The following is a 22,291-nucleotide window of genomic DNA, read 5'->3' as shown; positions in this document are numbered from 1 at the left end:
GACATGACATTGTTATAACATAAATCAATAATAAATAAAGTGGTAGTGTATGGGATGACACACTAGAGTCCACTGAAGTGCAACCACATCATCAAAATCCTTGAATATATAAGAAAACTGCTTTTGAATAGCTTTCCACTATGCATGAAAAGGTTAAAAAAAAATGATGTGTAGCAAAGTTTATATTACATACTAAGTAATTTATCCATCAATGCAAATAGTTTTCTTTGTTGTCTTCTTTAAAATCTGAAAATCTAAATCTGAAAATGAACTAGTAACTACAGCTCTGACACTAATGTAGGGGAGTAAAAAAAAAGAAAAGTCCCTCTGAAATGCAACAAAGTATATAGTATCTTAAAATGGAAATACTGAAGTGTTAAGTACAAGTACATAAAGATCATCATTATTATTATTATAAGTATCTAAGAATGATTCACAACTTGTCAGGTTGTCTTAGAACAACAGTCATCTGTCCACATGAACACTAAAAGAAGTTTTCCTCACTGTAATCATTCCTCCTGTTCAAACTCCTTCAAATGTGCTTTCAATGCAAGTGATGGGAGCCAAAATCCACAGTGCGTCCAAAGAGTCATTAAGTGCAAAAAAAATGCATTTAAAAGTTTATCTGAAGCTCATGTGAGGCGTCAGCAGTCTGCGTTAGTCACATGTTTCTGTGTTTTTTGGGCTCCTGACTGTCGTTTTAAGACGGACTCGAAAACTTGAGACTTGTCCTTTAAGTTCAGACTGTTACTGTCAGATTAACCCTTTACATACTGTTCATATTCTGACTCATTATTAGTCTCTACACCAATTCCCATTCATAAAGTCCTCAACCGTCATTAATACATGTTTGTTTGATTAATCTTATGGAAAAAATACATTTATAATCCCTATTTTTTAGAATGATAAATACAACATATTTAAATGGTGTTTTTTTGTTTTTTTAATTTAATGTATTTGCATATACAAAATGTGCATCAGCTGCACAAAATGATGCATTTTACTTCCATTTTTGTAAACTGTGGGTCACATTAGAAAAAGTCCAGCTACAGAGAATGTGTATGGGTTTTTTTTTTTAAACTCTAAAATGCAAAAATGGGTCAGATTTTACCCTGAACAGTATGTAAAGGTTAAATATGTCCACACACACACACACACACACACAAACATTACCCAAAGAATAATGAGTCAAACACTTTCCCAGAGTTCTTTGTAAAATATATTTTGGTCCAAAAGCTGATTTGCAAAAATACAACATGTGCAATCATTGAGTAGATGAGGCATCATACAGAGAGTCCTGTATCTATACTGCCTGGCCAGTGTTTGTTGAATGCTGTATTATGTCACTGTGTTAAGGCTAAATGCATTAGCTACTGAAATGTAGTGTTACTGTCAGAAAAAAGAGGAAAGATGTTCATACACAGATTACCCTGGTTATCACTAAAATCTGAAATATCATTACAATAACACACAGACAAGAGTTCTTAGAGTTCTACTGCTACAGGTTCCTAAATCTTATCCTATCACGATGATTCACGTAGCGCATGTCAGCCGGTTTAATGCACAAAATCTCTACACCATGTTCAGAAAGTCCAGTGGAATGATGATGGATGGATGGGCTCATTTTCCAGTAAGTGTGTGTGTGTTGTTTTTGTTTTTTTGATGTCTGAATTCCACATCGACACGTGATGCATTTCATTATTAAAAAAAGAAAGAAAGAAGGAAAAAAAAAAGAAGGCAGGACTGATCCTAAAATTTGGACCGGCCACTTCATGAATGCGGGTCCAGATCTGCGGTCATGTGGTCCGACCCCCGGCTGTGGGCTGGCAACAGGATAAATAATCTGATATGCTTTCCATTTAAATACCACACAGTTATTATTTCATGATGATGACTTTTTGTTTTAGTTTTTAAAGAAATGTAGAAAAGAACTTCAATGGAAAAATAGTGTTTTGATCCATTTAAATTGTGTCTTTCTGTTACAAAGTTGATTTAATTGTTGTTGTTGTTGTTTTTTAAAGTGCAAATCCTGCTCCTGATAAAAGCTTCGATCCCCACACATTATTTGGCACTCTACACATTCAGATGGCCTGCTTCTACTGATAAATAACATGATCTCTCAACTGTACTGTCAAGACTAGCATTGTTTGTTTTTTTTTGAACACCCATCCTTCATTTAAGATTATTTATAGTATTTAAATGATTAGTCCTACATGTGAGGAAATGTGCTTACTCGCTTTCTTTGCGTGAAGTTTGATGAGAGGATTGATTAAAATATGAAGCTACAGCCAGCTTGGTGAGTTAGCTTAGCTTAGCACAAAGACTGGAAACGGAGGGAAACAGCTAGCCTGGCTCTGTGTATGAAGGTTAAAACATCTGCCGAAATGAACACGTTAAAATTAGTTTATTCTGTACAAAAAGTGAAGATTAAAAACAAAAAAGTTGAGGTTTTACAAGGTAGTGCTAGAGTATAACTCCCAGTAAAATCACAACTTATCTTTTATTTGTTGTACAAATTAAACAAATGAGGTATAATGTGTTAATTAGTGAGCTTTAGAGATGATTTAGTCAGTTGGTTTTTCTCTCTCTTTTTAATCTTAGAGCTAAGCTAGCTGTGTTTCTTTATTTCCAACGTACAGATACAGATGTGCGTGTGGGAATCAATCTTCTGGTCTAAATCTTAGCAAGAACAGGATTAAGCACATTTCCAAAAAAAACTAAAAAAAAAATTATTAAACTCCTCATTTAAAGAAAAAAAAAAAAAAAGGATATTTGATCTCGCACTGATCTGGTCTAACACTTCGAACACTGATCAACAGCAGTTTTTTGCTTCAGAGTTATTTCCGTTTTAAGAGTGCTTTAATATCTACAAGAAATACAACTTAATTCTTAAAAATAAATATATGCATCAGAAGTAGTACATTATATTGCTACAACGTCAGTCGTCTCGCGTCAGACCAGTGACCTGTGTGTGCATACTATGTTTTTTTCTTTTCTTTTTTTTTTTTTTTGGTCAATGGTAAAAGAAACTTTTTAGGCGCTCTCAGTCGGAGCGTAAAGCCGAGCGTTATGCAAAAATGTTTGAGATGAAGTCGCGGAAACGTTTGGCGTACTGCTCGGGTGAACCGTGGAGATCTCAGCACCAGCCTGCAGCAGAAAGAGAGAGAAGAGAGGGGGGGGGAGAGAGAGGGAGAGGGAGAGGGAGGGAGGGAGAGAAAGAGAGAGAGAGAGAGAGAGAGAAAGAAAGAGAGAGAGAGAGAGAGAGAGAGAGAGAGAGAGAAAGAAAGAGAGAGAGAGAGAAGAGAAAGAGACGAAGAGAGGGGGAGGGAGAGAGAGAAAGGAAGAGAGGGAGAGAAAAAGAGAGGAGAGAGAGGAGAGAGGGCGAGAGAGAGAAAGAGAAGGGAAAGAGAGAGGAAAGAGAAAGAGAGGAGAGAGAAAGGGAGAGGAGAGCAAATAAAAAGGTCATCAGCATCGTCTGTCAAGCATCGTATATTTCGTGACGTGACATCAAAACGCTTTCAGGTAAAAACTGAATGTTTTTTGAAACAGCTGACAGCAGCCCCCTCCCTCCCCCCCTCCCTCTCATCCCCCTCTCTCTTTTCCTTCCTCTCGTCTCTTACTCACCCCGTGTTTGACAGTTTTTGCAGCGTGAGCCGCTTTCTTCTTGGTGTCGTACTGAGTCAGGACGTCAATCAGGCCCATGAAGTAGACCTCCCTCTGAGGGGCTCCTGAGATGAAAGAGAGAGAGAGAGAGAGAGAGAGAGAGAGAGAGAGAGCGAGAGAGAGAGAGAGAGAGAGAGAGAGAGAGAGAGAGAGGGGGGGGGAGACAGAGAGAGAGAGAGAGAGAGAGAGAGCGAGAGAGAGAGAGAGAGAGAGAGAGAGAGGGGGGGGGAGACAGAGAGAGAGAGAGAGAGAGAGAGAGAGAGAGAGAGAGAGAGAGAGAGAGAGGGGGGGGAGACAGAGAGAGAGAGAGAGAGAGAGAGAGAGAGAGAGAGAGAGAGAGAGAGAGAGAGAGAGAGAGAGAGAGAAACAATCAGGGTGACATGACACTGACAGGCCTCATATAATAATAAAAATAATAATAATAAATCATCAAACCCAAAAAGCTCTGTGTTAAAAAATGAAAATCTTTTTATCTTTTATTATTTTTTCGGATGACCTAGATGATGATGATGATGATGATGATGATGATGTTAGTGGAGCTGAATCAGTTTCAGACAGTAAACATTATTCTACTGATAAAATGTTTAGTATACTAGTTTATTAACATTTTAACAATAGTTGATTTAGTCATTTAAATCATTTATAAAGCAGAAAAAGTAAAAATATTTGTTTAATATTTTTCTCTGTTTTATATCTATTTGTAATATCTTTTGTTTTGGAAATTAGTTTTATTATTTTAATTATATTACATTTAAAAGACTTCAATATTAAATCAATTTGGAGCTGCAATGATAAGTCCATTGACGGAATATTAATCGACATATATATTGAAAAAAAAGGACAAATATTCTGTTTCATAAATTCAATCAACTCAAAACGACCTCAACTTTTATGCATCATCGATTTTCTCAACTTACAAAGAATAAGTGTAATTTCCCACCAAAATTTGTGTGAAATGACTTTTTTACCTGGAACTATTTTGCTGTTACACATGCAGGAAGCGACGCCCTGCATGTGTTTCCGAATAAGTTCATTTTTATATATGAAGGAAGTGGTTTGCAGTTACAGTAACAGTGAACACAGTGCAGCTCATTGTGAAACTTAAAACTTGTGATGAAAGCTTCATTTTCTGCATTTTTCGTCATTTTGAAACCACTAAATAGACACATGTGGGATCCACAGTAATGCCGCCCCAACTCAATCTCGTGTGTTATTTTTTTGATTGTTTTGGTTAATTTGTGTTATTCACTAATCATCCTCACTCACACTTGTTCACCTTTAGGAGCAGCTGCAGTATTTTAGTAGGTTTATTCATTCACACAGGCAGCCTGCAGCATGTAGCAACGCTGAGCTAATGTGCTTGTGTTTTTATATTTCCAGGTGAGCAAAACGGGCGAAAGCAGCAATAACGATGTATAATGTGTATGTGTATGAGTAGCCAACTATCTGCTATGTAAACAGGAGTTTTATCGCAGTTTTGTGAATTAAATTAAATGTAATATCGCATTTTCCCTGGTAGTGTAAGCACTGTAGCCCGCTAAAATATGAGTTGTGTGTGTGTGAAATAGTGTCGATGTGAGTGAGTTCAAGTTAGAGTGAATTTGTACTTGGACATATAGTTTAAGAGCATATTTACAGTGTTTCAGTATTTTCATTTAAAGAAATTATTTAAACTCATGAACGCCTGGAAGATGCTGAACTATAATAAACTTGATGTAGGAGAAGAGTGTATTTGATCCAGTATTTATCCAGTGTATTCAGCTATTTCACCTGGGCAGCTCCCGACGGCGTACACGTCCACGTAGGGGTCGAACTCGCCGGGCCCCAGAGGTTTGCAGGAGGACATGTAACCAGCGATTCCCTCCGGAGATGTGCCGTAAGAGCCCACCGTCGCGCCCGCCGTCAGCCCGTTCTCCGCCTCCTGCTCTTCCTCGTTGGAAACCTCCTCGCCCTCCTCGTCCTCCCGCTCCGCTCGGCCCGTGTCGTGGATACCCAGCAGCAGGCTGTAGTCCATGATCTTCAGCTTCACCAAGAACTGGGGCAACATGGGAGAGGGATAATATAAATAAATAATAATAATAATAATAATAATTATATCTTTAGAGCACCTTTCATACAAGGGATGTAGCTCAAAGTGTTTTACAGAGAAAAATACGATAAAACAGCCACTAAACAAATAAATAATAAAATAATAAAATCAGACAATTCGTAATTTTTTTTACATTTAGTAAAAATAAGTTAAAATGACACTAATTAAAAGCCAGATTAAATAAATATGATTTCAGCTGTCATTTAAAAATGTTCACAGAGCTCACTTCTCTTATAGCTTTAGGTAGAGTATTATACCACATTGGAGCATAATTACAGTTTAGTTTCATTTTAATATATATAATAAATATATATAATGTTTACAGTGAGAGGAAGAGGGATAGAAGGAAAAAAACAAACAGTGCTATTAAAGTAACCACAGCTGAATAATAGACACAAAACAGCGATTTTGACACAATATGTGCCTAAATAGCTATTTAAAAAAACTAGTTTCAGATTCATATTTTATTTATCAGACTTCATTAATTAATTAATTCACCTTTTCAGTTATTGTTTTTTGTAATTAATTTTTTTTCATTCTATATTTAATTTCCTCTATTTCATGGTTTTGTCTATTGTGGGTTTTACTATTTTATTGTGTGATGTTTTATAATCTTGATCCATGTTTTACTTCATTTAATAGAAAACATTTTGTAACATTGTTCTGAAAAGTGCTATATTCACTATATAAATAAAGTTACGATTATTATTGTTATTCAGCTCTAGTTGAATTTTACATCCACTCTCTTCCTGCCTGCGCTGTCTCCCCGGTGTGGCGATGCTGCCGCTGTGTGGTGGAGGGCAGCAACAGCAGCAGCAGCAACAGCAGCAGCAGCAACAGCAGCAGCAGCAGAAGGGGCAGAGGCAGCAGCTGGGGTCACATTTAAAGAAACTGAAAAGCTCTCTCACCTCTACGTCTTTGTTGAGTTTCTCCATGAACTTCTCTTTCTGCTCCTCGTTCACGTAAACCTTCTGCATGTTGTTCCTGAAGTCCATGTCTTTGAAGGTAGGAAGCTCTTTCCCCTGAGGAATAAAAAAAATAACATCAATCAAACTTCAGTTATATAGCAGCTTTCAAAGTGCTTCACAAACTGATAATAAGACGTGGTGTTAGAGCGAGGACAGAAAGAAAGAAGAAACATTTTTAAAAAAGGAATAAAAAGAAATTACAGGGAAGAGAAAAAAAAGCTTAAGAGCAAATAAGAATGATGTTTTTTTTAATTAAAATAAAAGGATTTAGGATTTATAATAAAAAAAAATCTAAAATTAAATAAAGTAAAATAAATAAGAGAAAAAAAATAAGAGATAAATAAAAAAAAGTTTATTAAGAGACGGAAAGCCAAATAACGACATTAAATGGAGAGTAGGTGAAAGAGTGAGAGCTTCCTGTTACCCTTTCTTTATCGCTTGCTTCACGAGCCACCAGAGAGCCCTGCCCAAAAAAAAAAAAAAAGTTATCCACCAAAACAGAAAGAAAACAATCATCTGTTGAACTTCCACATTGTTTGGTTAATCAATGACGAGAAGTGCACATTAAAGTTCCTCTTCACCTTCAGGTCGTACTTCCTGTGCACCACCAGTCTGTGGCTGAACATGTTCCTCATGACGATCAGGTACGTCTCCTCGCTCTCCACGCTCACCCGGTACATGCCCAGGAACTGCGGCAGGAGGGTGCTACCGTGACACTTCACTATGTGCTGCGGGAGAGAAGGAACACACGACGGAGAGAGGAGACACATTAACAGATGAAACGTGAATATGTGACCAGTCATGAAGACGTGCGGAGCCTGTTCAGGTTAGACTTTTTAGCTCGAGCTCGACTCATTCACTGTCCCTCTTAAAACAAACCAGCCAGGATGTTGAAAGACGTCGCTCTGCATGTCCGAATGCTGTTTTGTACATCCATTTTTTATTTATTTCTACCCCTCGTTCACCTGGCGCAGTTCAAAAACACTCAGCACCACATCTAGCCGGGTTCAATCCACAGCTTCTGTCCATAATAAATGTTTCCTGATGTGTGGTGGTTTGATCTTTCTGGGTGTTTCTGGGGCTGATAGTCTTCAATTCTTCACCTCAACAACAACTAAATGATTCAATATAAGTTATCACTCACTTTAACAGCCTTACATCATTCATTATAAGTAGATAAAGAGGATACAAGATGCCAATATTCCATCTATACCAATATATGAGCATTAAGCCACAGATACAGTCCTGATATAGCTGCGGACACTGTGGTCGTGTAGCAGCTCTGTTTATACAACTCTGGGTTTCACACATGTGCAGTAGATTAGCGTCTACTGGAAGACATCATTAGAGGTACATGGACTCTATAGTGGTTATTTTTACTCATGTTTTATGTCTTTTAATTGATTTTATTTGTATTTTATGCATCGTGTGAGCGGTTATGTCTTTTATTTATTCTTCTGTGCAGCACTTTGGTCCACTGTGGTTGTTTTAAAGTGCTCTAAAAATAAAGTTGGATTGGATGTCCACAGACAAAACCTACGTGTACACCTTCTGATGATGACATTTACATCATGTGGACTCTCGTCGACCTTTGTGTACTAGCAGACGTGAAAGGTATAATCAGCTTTCAGCCCCGTATTGGTAAAATATTCAAGTGTCAGTTAGATTTGCTTCACTCACCAGCCCAAAAACAACAAAAAAATACAATGGTTATGTATTGAGTGGCTGCTCAAATCTGAACATTTACTTGACATTTGGCTGGTGGACAAAAAAAAAAAAAAGAAGTTAACTTTGCAACCTGTTTTATACATGCTAAAAATAAATAAAACTATGCCAAAAAGCTGCAACAATAAAGCTTTCTGCAGCAAAATCCTGAGACCCAACTGAAGTCATTCACTGTGTCACTTTGGTTAAAACGGAGCAGTTGTTCATCCGGCTACACGTAGCATCCCTGAAGCTACAAAAGGAAACTGATACAAGAAACTGCAACCTGTATACTGTGTCATGATCTATGAAGAAAAGGAAAAGGGAAAAAAAACCCAACAATGAGTTCATTCAAGGCAGAGTGAAAACTGAAAACAGAGCTGCCATTTTTCCTCGTCTCCCTCAGTTTTTATGTAGGCTGCGTAACCACAGGCTACGCATTCCAGTCAGAGCTCAAAGCAGCCAAAAAACCCTTTACTCAGTGGTATGTTTGCCTGAAGTGAGACCCAGTTTTTCCGCCTTTAATGCCGTAATGAGCGCTGATACCGAGCCTGAGCAGAGAGTGCGTGTGTGTGTTTAACTGAAATAAAAACCGTACAGGTGCAAAGTGTCGCCTCGCTCTTTATCTCTTTATCCTACACACGTACTCGGCTATTTACATGAACACAGATGAGCTGATATGAACATTTGAATATCCTCGACAAAAACCAACAATGATATAACAGAGTGTTTGTTCTGCAACCGTAACGATGCAAAGAGCTGACAAAAACAAACCTCGGACCTGACCTTGGCGAATGACCGGCGACGCTTTGTTGGAGTTTTTTTCTCTTTCAGGTTTTAGCTGCGGGAGAGTTGCGTGATCAGGGTCAACGTGAAACAGAGAGGGTGACTCATCTGAAGTTATAAATATTAAATTTGCTGGTTCTGCTGCCGTAAGGGTTGTCCACACTGAGAACGATAATTATAACGATAACAATAAATGTATAGTTTTAAATGTGGTTCTAATTCGACTGAATGGCGGAGTCCACACCACAACTATAACGATAACGATAGAAGAGAACGATATCGTTGGATTCACTTTCAGAGCGATTTGATGAACGATAAAAAAACTGACAGCCAATCAAAATCCTTATTTATTTATTTTAATGCAGCTTTGCGATTAATTTAGAGAGGTCTTTATTATTACAAAGATGCTGTAGCTTTGTTTTCTATTATAATGTAAAAAACAACAACAAAGTTAGCGGATCTGTGCACTTTTACACACCGAGCTTCAACATGCTGCTGCGGCTCAGTTAGGTCTGTAAATACTGAAACATCACAGCAACTAGTGTCTGAAATACTTCTGATCAACATACTGAATCAGCACCCACCTCTGAACTCTTCTGCTTTTCTTTTTATTTCTCCGTACAACGTACTACAGCAGTAACAGCTCATCAATAATTAACTGCAGACACAGCTGGAGTGCGCAGTGCGTACTGGACACCGCTGTTTACAGGATGTTATCGTTGTCAGTGTGGACGCTTACATCGTTGTTGTTATAGTTATATATATATATATTATCCAACAGATCCTTTTAGTGTTTCTTTTGGCAACTCATCTCCCTGCTTCCCAGTCCCCAAGGCTACATACATACATATACACACCTTGTCGATCTTTTATCAGTTCATCTTTTTGCCTTTCCACTATCCATTAAATGTAATTGTTCTTTTTGTACAGTTATAGTAACAGACTGTTTCCCTTCCTCCCTACACTTGTTATCTGAGTAGAGTTGGATGTGGGTACTAGATACCTTTAAAGGTGAAATAAATTGATACCAAGTAGTATCGAAACGTCTCCCGTCAAACGATACCTGCAATCGATCCTTTTTGCACCCAGAGCTAGAAAATATGACTATTAGTATGGACTTGCTCACAGCCAATCAACACAAGTGTTCTGCGATTTAATAAAAAATAATAATTAATTAATTAATAAGACTTTAAAATGCATTTGTGTAAAAATCGAATCATCTAGATGTAGAGGAGTGGTGATGGGTCACATGATGGGTATCGAATGAAGTACTCAGTTGGTATCAGGATCACTTTAATGGGACTAGGATTGGTGCTGGTATTAATGATACCCAGCCCTAACTCTGAGTGTAATTAATTTGCCATAAAAGAGACAAAACACACAATAATCTTCTATACATTTCACTATAACATCATTTATCATGAATTCTTTTGTTCGTGATAATCGTGAAGTGAAACTCTGATATTGTGACAGTCCCGAATACGAGGCCGTGTTCCCACCCACGGCAACACTCTGCTGCTCACGGCAGGAAGTAATATAATCATATTTAGGTCAACTTCCCTCACTTATGGCAGAAAACTAAAATTTTCCCCCAGGAAGTTCTCATTTTAGGAACTCAATGACAAATGCTCTCTCTCTTTTTTTTTTGTTTTTTAGCTGGTAAAGGTCCAGAGGAAGGTTACAGAGAGAGTAAGTGGGACACACAGCAGCACAGATGTGAAGCTTTAGACACAGTTCAGTGAGGCAGGCGGGAGGTGGACGATCCAGGCTACTGTGTGTGCAGACGTTACAGCGGCCGACAGACGAGCTTCCAGTGAACGACTGAATTAAAAACGAAGGCAGACGAGGAGAGAAGAAAACGCTTCTTATTGGAGATGCTGACGGTCTGCGGGTTTTATTTATAGCCTGAGTTTCTCTGCAGGATCAAACCGAAATAACTGGGACTTTCTACTCTGAAATTTATGTCACCTATTTATTAACACTGTTCCTTATCTCACATCAGAAAATCTAAATCTAGGCCAGCTGGAAACTTGTGAAAATCAATATTTCCCTTTTTGTAAATGAAATAATGAATAATAATGAATTGATCCCACTAACATGTAATATATATATTTTATTTTGTTCTTCTGTGCCACAGAGTTCAATGTGACACACTAGGTGCATTTATATGCGTTTCTAATTAGTGCATTTTTTAAAAATCCCTGAAAATCTGAAAAATAATCTTATAAATAAATATGGCAAAAATGTTTTTTTTTGTTTGGCTGAAGTGGAAAAGTTATAGTTTTGATGAAAGCAAAATGCAATAAAGTGTACTGGGAACTGATTTAGCGATTAAATGATGGCGTACATGAAACCTGTGATTTCATTGTCTTTCTTACATTTCTGCTAAACTTAAAAGACAAAAAACAAAACTTCCCAAATGACTACATGAAACCAAACGCCACTTCTTCTGAACCCGTTAAATGGCCTTGGCTGAAAAACAAGTGCCGTCAGCTTTTTATGTTGATGAAGCAACTCTGAATATTTGCAATAGATCAGTGGATGGAAACAACCTGCTAATATTCTGGAAATCTCCATCCAAATTTGCATTAATTTGGATGCAAACGTAGCTGTTGTCACGCTGAGGGAACACGATCACTGTTGTTTACTACCTCATCGAGTCAATCCAACACACATCATCCTGGTGCTGCAAACACATACCGTAGCATCAAATATGTATTATTACGCAACTAAACATAGTCCCAGACAAACGTACATTTTACCGTTGGTGGTGGCCGCCCATCTAGAAACCGGTTCTTCCTGATGTTTCTTGCCATTAAAAGGGGAGTTTTTTTCTGCTGCTGTCACCAAGTGCTCATTCATGGGGGAATAATGGGTCAAATTAAAGAGTACGGCCTCGACCTGCTCTGTGTGAAAAGTGCCTTGAGATTACTTTTGTTAGGATTTGACGCTATATAAATAAAGACTGATTGATTGACCTTTGCTTGTGTAACGTTTTCTAAAAACTGTGCCCAGCTGTTTTAGAATTAAATACTCAATTTATGACCCATTTATGAAGATGTATGCCTTCAGTATTGCGCAGACAGGCAGCGAGAAGATGGAAAATAACGAGACAGAATAACAAAAACGCGGATTTTAGTGTTTCGTGAGATTTGCTGACATGTTTTAACAATCCGGACCCTCACCTGATGATACTCGGACAGGATGCTGTGCATATCTGCTACGTCCTCGCTGGAGATCTGCTTGACGACCAGCGTGCGGTCGTAGGAGTTGAGGAGCAGACCCTCTCCCTGGTCCTCTGTGCTCCTCATCGGGGGGCTCCGGGTCAACGACACCTGAGGGAGCGCACACAGGTCAACGTATAGATCATCTGACTTTTTTTTTTTTACTACAAAAATGAAACTCATTGCATTTGAAAGACAGATTAAAACCAGCACAAATATTTTACCAGTAGGCTGGATTTACTTCTGTATGGGAGGTGGGACGATTTCAGTATATTTCACCCCTAGACCAGCTGTAGTTACCTTCTGTTCTCCACTGAAGTCCAGTTTAGAGAGACACGTGAGGCTGTTTCCTGTTACTGAGTTTCATCAGTTCACAGTGTGACGACGGAAGAAGCCGAGAAGGATTTCGCTACTCATTAACATTAACGGTCGACTCTCACGACGACAGGAAAAGTAAAAAATAAACTATACGAGACCTTAAAACCCTGCAAGCTCATCAAAGTCACGTTAAACCTGATTCTGTATGTGCTGCTTTACTTCTGTACAGCTGAACTGATTTTATGTGACAGTGTCGCAGATAAAAGTCCCTTTTTTTATGCTGCACATATCTGGAACAAACTCCCAGCAGGCTGCAGGTCCGCTCCAGCTCTCTGCTCTTTTTATAATTTATTTTTTATGCTTTTTATTAAATCACAATGCTAGGGTTCATATCTTACACTGCACTCCTGTTTTCAGGAGTCGTTACTCTATTTCAGCTTAATTTAATTTCCAATTTAACACTTTTAATCGTGTTTTCATGTCTTTTTATTTTTGCCAGGTGTTGCTTTTATATTCTGTTTTGATGCATTTCATATTTATGTAAAAGCACTTTGAATTACCTTGTTGTTGAAATGTGCAGTAGAAACAATGTAATATAAATAATTTCAGTTAGTTTGCTGCTGTCAGAGTTAATAATTAAATTGCAGCTAAATTATTACCAGTAAATAATTCTTATATGAAAAATAATGCTAAGCCCACCAGTGATGAATGTTTTCCTGCAGAATATCACTCTACAACAGCAAAATACTGTCCACAATAATTTACTATCATAAAAGAGGAGGGGGTTTATTATCTTATGACCTACCTCTCTCTCTCTAATATTAATCTCAGTCTGTAAGGGGCTTTAAACACGATCATTACGATCATTTTTATTAACCCTTACATACTACTCAGGGTCAAATTTGACCCATTTTTACATTTGAGTGCTGTAAAAACACGCTATACAAATTTCTTTTAGCTGGACTTTTCCTAATGTGACCCACAGTATACTAAAATAGAAATAAATGCATCTTCTTTTTTCTTTTTTTTGCAGCTGAAACACATTTTTATATATGCAAATGTACAAATTTGACCTGTGTTTATTCAAAAAATCAGAAATCATCAAACATGGGGATTTTATGAATGTGAACTGATGTAGAGACTAATTATGAGTCAGAATATGAACAGTATGTGAGGGTTAATTTTGTATATTGTTCTTAGTTGTTTTTAAGCCTGTTTCGGCACTTTGGTCGACATCTGCATACCGATCCAATCAGGAGATCACATACCTGATAGTCCAGATCCTCGATACCAAACCGCTCCCTTAGATTTCGGAAGACCTGCGGACAGTATTCCTTAAACTTGAAATGTCCTGGAAGATTTTCTCTGTAAAAAAGGAGAAGAGGAGAGGCAGCTGGCTGAAAAAGCACATTTTAATGTTCTGAGTCACCACACATGTTAGTTAGTTTTATATTTTTGTTCCTATTTACAAATCCCCATTAAAAAAAAACATGTAACAAAAACAACATTGTGTTAGTCTTCATCTCAATACTTAACAACGTCCCCATACAGTTCAGGCTCTAAAGCCTAAGCCCCCACTGCTTCCTAATGAAGACATAAGTCTTTTAAAAGTGGGTCACAGATATAAACTTAATTTCCTACAATATCTGGGAGCTATAGTTGGTGGGAAACAGGAGGATATGGTGCATTTTTGGGACTATTTTCAGCTGTAGATTTGGAACTAAAACGATGAGCTTTTAATAGTTTCTGGACAAACATGGAGCTTTATGGCACAGAGGAGTAAGATAGACACACAAATGTAACTTCAGTCCAACAAAGATTTCAGGAATCTGTCATTTGCTTATGTTCTTGTGCAAGTTAAGCATAACAAGAGCTAGCTTCTGCTGATTTTATCTATCAGGGAACAAGTTTGCATTTGTTCCATTTTTTTTTTTTTTTTTTTACTTATCTCAGATTCTTGTCAATTCAACTCAATTTGGTTTCTTACTTGTTGAAGAGGTGGTTGTTAACTTTGATCTTAGTGTTGGCTTTGAAGTCGTCGGGCAGCAACATGACGGGAACAGGCACCTGGTTGAGATCATTGATCTGCACAAAGAAGGATTCATCTACTGGTTATGTTCACGATTAATCAGTTTAGTCTATTAGAAGGCAGATGCATCAATGTTCACGATTACCTAAACCCAAAGTGAGGTCATCAAATGTAAAACTGCAACGGTTAATAGAGAAGTTGATAGATTTTTATCATTTAAGTCCCTTTTTAAGCAAAAACGACAAAAGAAATTGATGGCTTCAGGTTCTCACATTGAAAAATTTGCTGCTTTTCTTTTTCATACATCACAAAAAAACTGGGTTAAAGACTGTTGTTTGGACAAAACATGACATATGACAATGTTGCAGTTAAGTCTAGGAAATGGTGACAAATATTTCTATGATATTTGTTAAAAAAATTCAAAACTGTTTGGCTGTAACATTCGGTAACACCCTACAACACTTAACCCTACAGCCTATAACAGCTTGTAACATCCTGTCACATCCTTCGACATCCTAACCTCGCTGGAGTTGTTACCAACCTGCCAACAGCCACCGTGTCTCATCTCGGCTACATTTATATGATACAGTATAAAATACAGGAGCATCCAAGCTTTGTCACAAAATCTGACAGGTCACAGATTTGGCTGTAACACCCTCTAACACCATATAACACCTTATAACACCCTCTAAAAACATAATTAAACACCATCTAACACCCTCTAACACAATATAACACCCTATAACACCCTGCAATACCCTGTAATAGGGCTGGGCAATATAATGATATTATATCGATATTGTGATATGAGACTAGATACCGTCTTAGAATTTGGATATCATATTATCATGATATAGCAGAGGTGATTTTCCTGATGTTCTAGGTGTTCTATTATTTAACTTTTACCCACTTTATCATTATTCTACCCTCCCTAGGTGTAACTGACTGGCTAATTTGGCATATTGTAATATCATGATGAAGATCAAGAGTTGTCTTTTCCTGGTTTTAAAGGCGGCATTACAGTAAAATGAATTTTCCTGAACTTACCAGATTGTTCTAGCTCTATTATTTGCCCTTTACCCACTTAGTCATTACATCCACATTACGGATGATTATCAAAAAATCGCATTGTGTAAATATTTTGTGAAAGCACCAACAGTCATCCTTACAATACTGTTGCCATATCGATAACGAAGTATTTGGTAAAAAATATTGTGATATTTTAACCATATCACCCTAACCCTACCCTGTAACACCTTATAAACAACCTCACCTGTCTGGAGATGTTACCTCCCTGCCAGCAGAAACTGTATTTAACCTGCTAACACTGCTGCTAACGGGATGTGCTGCATTTATACATTACAGATACAGTAGCGTCAAAACGATGTCACAGAATCTGACAGGTCACAGATTTGACTGTAACACCACATAACACCCTATAACACCTTGTAACACCTTATAACGCCCTGTATACCTTATAACAGCTTTTAACACTCTCTAAAACTGTATGAACCCTGTTAACATCCTAACCTCACTTGAGTTGTTAAAAACCTGCCAAGAGCCACCGTGTCTCATCTCGGCTACATTTACACGATACAGCAAGATACAGGAGCATGTAAGCATTGTCTCAAAAACTGACAGGTCACAGATTTGGCTGTAACACCATCATTTAACACCCTATAACACCATATAGCACCTTATAACACCCTATAACACCCTGCAATACCCTATAAAAACCTTATAAACATCCTCACCTCTCCCTGCCATCAGCTACTGTATCTCAAAACGATGTCACAGAATCTGACAGGTCACAGATTTGACTGTAACACCACATGACACCCTGTAACACCTTATAACGCCCTGTTACACCATCATTTAACACCCTATAATACCATAATACTTTATAACACCATTTAACACCTTATTACACTCTGTAACACCTTGTAACACCATCATTTGCTATTTGCTATATAAAAACGGAAACACATTTTTTGTTGTTTTTTTATGAATGAATAGCTATTTGCTCTGTATGTATGTATAGTGAGTGTGTCTATGTACAGAGATCAGCGCAGTGCAAAGATGTCCTTCTGTAAGTCTGTTTTCGGCACACTTGTCCTGGAAGTTTCAATTACAACAGGTCACAGATTTGACGGTCACACCACATAACACCCTATAACACCATTATTTAACACCCTATAACACCATAATTTAACACCATATAACACCATAATTTAACACCATTTAACTCCCTATAACACCATCATTTAACACCATTTAACTCCCTATAACACCCTGTAATACCCTGTAACACCTTATAACAGCCTGTAACACCCTTTAAACATCCCCACAACTCTTTAAGGTGTTACCTCCCTGCCAGCAGACACTGTGTATCTCACCTGCTACCACTGCTACTAGCTGGGTGTGCTACATTTACACAATACAGTAGCATCAAAACGATGTCACAGAATCTGACAGGTCACAGATTTGACTGTAACACCCTATAACACCTTATAAGACAGTGTTACGCCCTGTCTAACATCTTGTAACACCCTGTAACACCATCATTTAACACCCTATAACACCATATAAACATCCTCACCTCTCACAGATTTGTCTGTAACACCTTGTAACAGCCTGTTACACCTTGTAACAGCCTGTAACACCATAATTTAACTCCCTATAACACCCTGTAACACATTATAATACCCTATAATACTCTGTAACACCCTTTAAACATCCCCACCATTCTTTTATATGTTTCCTCCCTGCCACTAAACACTATATATCTCACCTGTTAGCCCTGCTGCTAGCTGTCTATGCTACATTTACCCATCACAGATAACATAACACAGTGCGGGTTAAGGTTAGCATTGCCCTGCTAGCTTCCCTCTGACTCACCGAGTGATTGACGCCCCACATAAAGACGCTGAGCACCGGGTCGCTGGCCCGGAACACTTTCACCTTCTGCTGGACGAAGTGTTTCTTCTTCGTCTTGGTCTTGGGCGCCAGGATCACCATGGGACTGGAGGCGGCCGCCGAGTTACTGAGAGCAGCAGCCATGACACCGTGGAGAGAGCTGCTGCTGCTGACACTTCTTCTTCTTCCTTCCTCCTCCTCTTCCTCCTCCTCCTGTTGATGGCCGTCCCTCCTCTACTACTGCTCCTCCTCTACTGTCTCCACGACGACGAGTCAAAGTTCACACCTGCCTGTGTTTTCTCTCTGAAGCAGGACCCGAGCTGTAACACAGGATGAACCTTTTAGTTACCAGCCCATCACCGCCCCCTCGAGCCCACCCGCTGTTATTATCAACCACGTGGTGAGGGTTATGATTGACAGGTAGCAGGGGACCAATTAGAATGAGGCTAACGCGTCAGGTGACCCGCGGGGAGGTGGGCGGGTATAAACTGCAGGAGTGCTGCGTTTCTCTGCTCGGAATTTTCAGTGCTCCACATTTTTGGTTTTGTTAAGTAATTTCTTTGGGGGGAAGGACCAAAATAGCGGACATAGAGGCGGACATCTTGACCTGTGCCTCCACAATTGACAAGAAGTCACGTTGTTTAATAAATTATTAATGTTTTTTTTTGTAATAAATTGATTTAAGATAGATAGATAATAGATAGATATAACTTTATTCATCCCCGCAGACAACTTTACCTCTATTCACTGTGAAGTAGCTTACGGTTTTAAAACATCATTCCATATATATATTTAGTCAACTGAAACCCTTTAAAAACTTTTAAAGACTTTATACAATATGTAAAACTGAGAAGTTAGCAATTGGATCATTAAAAAAAAGGTCCAATATAAAGTTAATTCACTAAGTCTTTGGATAGTTGCCAATTATTTTAAATGTGTCATGCAATGTTTTAAATCAATTTACAATCAAATAAAACAAGTTCTGAAAAAGGCCTTCGAAAACAGCTGTAGCAGCAGCAAAGAATCCAAGTTTAAGGTCCTTACGGATAAGTGAGAACTATATAAACACTGCAACACAAATATATTTGTTGGTTTTGTTGTTTATTTATGAATGTATCAGCTATTTGTTCTGTATGTATGTATAGTGAGTATGTCTATGTACAGAGATCAGTGCAGTGCAAAGATGTCCTTCTGTAAGTCTGTTATCAGCACACTTGTCCGGGAAGTTTACATTTTTCAACATCATACTAGTTGAAGTTGCACTGGACCAGGATTAACTTCCAAACTAGTTGTGCTGTCACAAATCCTGCTCATAAGTATACACAAGAAACCTTCCTCCCTCAGGAAGTGACAGTCTGCACATTCGTCGTTCTGCACAGTGAAGCTCAAACATACAAGTAAAGTAAGAACATCACAAACTAATTTATTGTAACCTACTTAAACAGAGTAAGTTATAATAAAGGAAAAGGGCAGCAAGCCTGATGGCAAAGTTACTGAACTCTCAAGTTATCTCTGATCGAGATTAAATTACTTTGTCAGTTCAAAACTTGCAAGATTGTTAAAGCTGTGTTAAAGTTGAAGTGTTCTACTTGAGCTGCAGGAACCAAAGACAGACGACAGAATATACTGTTTACTGGAGGATGCAACCACTTGTAGTATGTATAATCTAAAGGGAGTTTTAACCTCTAGGGGGCAATGAGATCCCAAAACAAAGTCACAAGTATCACCAAGTACCAGTGGTAGAAGAAGTATTCAGATTCTTAGGTAAAAGTACAAATACTGTAGTTTAAAAATACTCCAATACAGGTGAAAGTCCTGAATTCAAAAGTATAATCAGCAATTTGTACAAAAAAGCATCAAAAGTAAAACTACTCATTATGCAGATTTACACGTGTTGTGTTTTTATAGTATATTATAATTTTTTTTATGTAAGAACGTTTTAATGCTGTAGGTCATTAACATGGAGCCAATTTTAGATATGTTGGGGTAGATTTATAGTACTGCATCTTCTTTTATATATGTTAATAATAATATTTTATTTTATAGCACCTTTCGAACACTAATACAGCTCAAAGTGCATAACAATTTTTTTTAAAGAAAAGAAGCAGATGATTCAAACAACAGTAAGAATATAAATTCATATTGTGCAAAATCTCAATTTGAAAAGTTAGTAGAAAGCAAACCAGAGGTGAAGTAAAAAGCATATCTCCTTCTGTAGAAGTACAAAGTAGCATACATATGGAAATTTCGAGATGATATTAGAAATATTATTCACTGCAGCTTTAATGATATTCAGCAGCTCTGGAGTTTTAACAGATTGTTTGAAACTCTTCTAATTCTCTTCTATTTTACAATTCACATTCATATTGTTAGGGAATTCTCCATATTTAGGGTCAAGCATGGGCCTTGAGGTCGCAGTAAAGGCCCGCAATCTCATCTTGGCAGAGTGACACACTGTTTCTCTCCTTGAGACAGTGAAGGTGACTGTCTGTGGTGTTTTGGGTAATGCAGGAGTCACTTTTGGCGCAGCATTGTTGTGGCGACCAAGGTCAGAGGATATGACTGTCTGCCTTCCTAAAGCCACAGATGGGTTACTGTGTTTCCTTGTTTGTAGAATAACAAACCAATAGGCTTATTCCATTACTGTAGATGCATTGAGTACGACCATTTATGGGCATATAGTGTTCATGGTACTATCTGTGAGGGGATGACGATCAACCGAGGACAGCTTCCTCAGAATCGTGGTGGCATCATGTATCACACAGGTGTATTGATAATACTTTGATTCTCCTCGGCCGAGCTTCAATAAACATTTTCAGTGTAAGACATCCTGGACTCCTCTGCACTTTTGCACTGATGAGGTTAACCACTGACAAACAAAATCTCCATAACTCTTATAATTACTAATTTCACTCCGAAGTGTGAATATGCTGTTATAAAATTGGACTTTGTGTCTTTAGAGGAATAATAAATTAATGTTTTCCACCAATTTGAGATGATGAGAAGCAGAAGGGAATAAAATGGGAATGAAAATTAGCCAGGAACCTTTGACTCAGACCAACCCACCAAAAACACACTATACTTTACACAAATTATAGAGTAGATTAAATTACTGTAACTATGATAATTTGTAGAACAATGCATGAAATAGAAACCCCTGTGCAATGTTACATAAGTATAATAATTTATATAATTTTGTAATGTTATAATTATGGTTTACACTGTGTCACATCAGATTCTGAGGGGATTTTATGACTGTAGTTCGTAAGGTTGAGAGATGGGTGAAATTAAAAAACGCCTTTTCATAGTAGAGTCCATAACTTCAACAGCAAAGTGCAGTTTTTGTGTGTCTTCTGCAGCGAGCTAAACACACTTCCAATAAAAGTTTGAAGGCAGTAGCTTGTCTTTGAAGTTTTTACTGGAAGTAATTGTGAAGCTGTGAAAACATAGGACAACAAATTCAATGGTGGCAAAAAAGACCACAAAACAAAAGTCAGACTTAAGCTATTGTAAAAATCAATTATTGCAGTAAGGAAACTTGATTCACAAAAGTATAAGATAACTGTTAATTTAGTCATTAAAGGACAAGTTCACAATTTTTCAAGTGTTTCTATGAACAATGACACAATTTCTGTGCTGTAATCATTCCTCCTGTTCATACTACTTGAGGATCCCCTCATAACGCACTTATAATGTGATGTAAAGTGATGGAGGCCAAAATCCATAGTTCTTCTTCTGTGCAAAAAAGTATTTAAAGCTTATTTGAAGTTAATATGAAGCTTCAGCCGTCCAAATGAGTCAAAATCAAGGGGACACCTCTCAGAGTGTCCTTTCAGGCCTTTCAGTGCAAAAGTCCCTCTTTATATTATTATACTTCCACTGCAGCTGAACAGGAAAATACTGTCCTTTGAGACACATGGGGGATTTTTTACTAAAGAGACTGTAACTGTGGCAGATATCCGCTTTATTTGACTAACTGAATCCTCATGTTATCTTCACTTTTTTGAAAAAAAAAATGTAAATACATTTTTGCACAGAAGAGGGACTGTGGATTTTGGCTTCCATCACTTACAATGAAAACACATTTGGCATATTTTAATAGCCAGTATGAACAGGAGGAATGATAACAGCGAGGCCTTGAGACATTTATAAATTTACGAGAAAAAAAAGTTGGATATTCTCCGACATTATAAAGTTGCAAATTTACAAGAAAAACAAACTGCAAGAAGGTGTTTTATTCTGCCAAGCAGTCACATTGCCTCACTTTGCAACAATAGACAGACGCCGCTTGTTGTGCATTAGATCTGCTGTAGAAGAACTGATCAAATTGTACTTTTCAGTTGGGTTTAGCAATAAGGAGATACTTGTGTAACTGAGCGTTATAGACACCCATATATAGGTTATAAAAACTACTCCTTCAAATTTATGTGAAATAAACTTGGATATTCTCTGACATTGTATGTTTTTTTATACGAAACAGGCCCAGTTTCTTTCAATGTCTTTTCAAAGTCCGGATGCTTAGGACGATATGTTGATTCTGGGCTAAGATAACACGTTTTTTGTAATGAATTATTTCTGAACAGGTGGTTTAGAG

General features: G+C 37.7%; 1 protein-coding gene across 1 annotated transcript; it reads right to left on the bottom strand.

Moving 5' to 3' along the window:
• Positions 1 to 1,193: 1,193 nt before the first annotated feature.
• Positions 1,194 to 18,073, bottom strand: pip4k2ca (phosphatidylinositol-5-phosphate 4-kinase, type II, gamma a). Its single transcript, XM_062427715.1, is given in 11 exon segments — positions 1,194 to 3,117; positions 3,120 to 3,147; positions 3,625 to 3,728; positions 5,434 to 5,698; positions 6,661 to 6,774; positions 7,145 to 7,183; positions 7,302 to 7,448; positions 12,396 to 12,545; positions 14,021 to 14,117; positions 14,740 to 14,837; positions 17,680 to 18,073. Coding segments are annotated over 11 exon segments (1,254 nt in total). The 5' UTR covers positions 17,842 to 18,073; the 3' UTR covers positions 1,194 to 3,067.
• Positions 18,074 to 22,291: the final 4,218 nt, after the last annotated feature.

Source organism: Scomber scombrus, chromosome 10 (assembly GCF_963691925.1).
Source record: "Scomber scombrus chromosome 10, fScoSco1.1, whole genome shotgun sequence".
Lineage (NCBI taxonomy): Eukaryota > Metazoa > Chordata > Actinopteri > Scombriformes > Scombridae > Scomber > Scomber scombrus.
The sequence above is the reverse complement of the archived record's forward strand: the minus strand, read 5'-3'. Positions and strand labels throughout refer to the sequence as shown.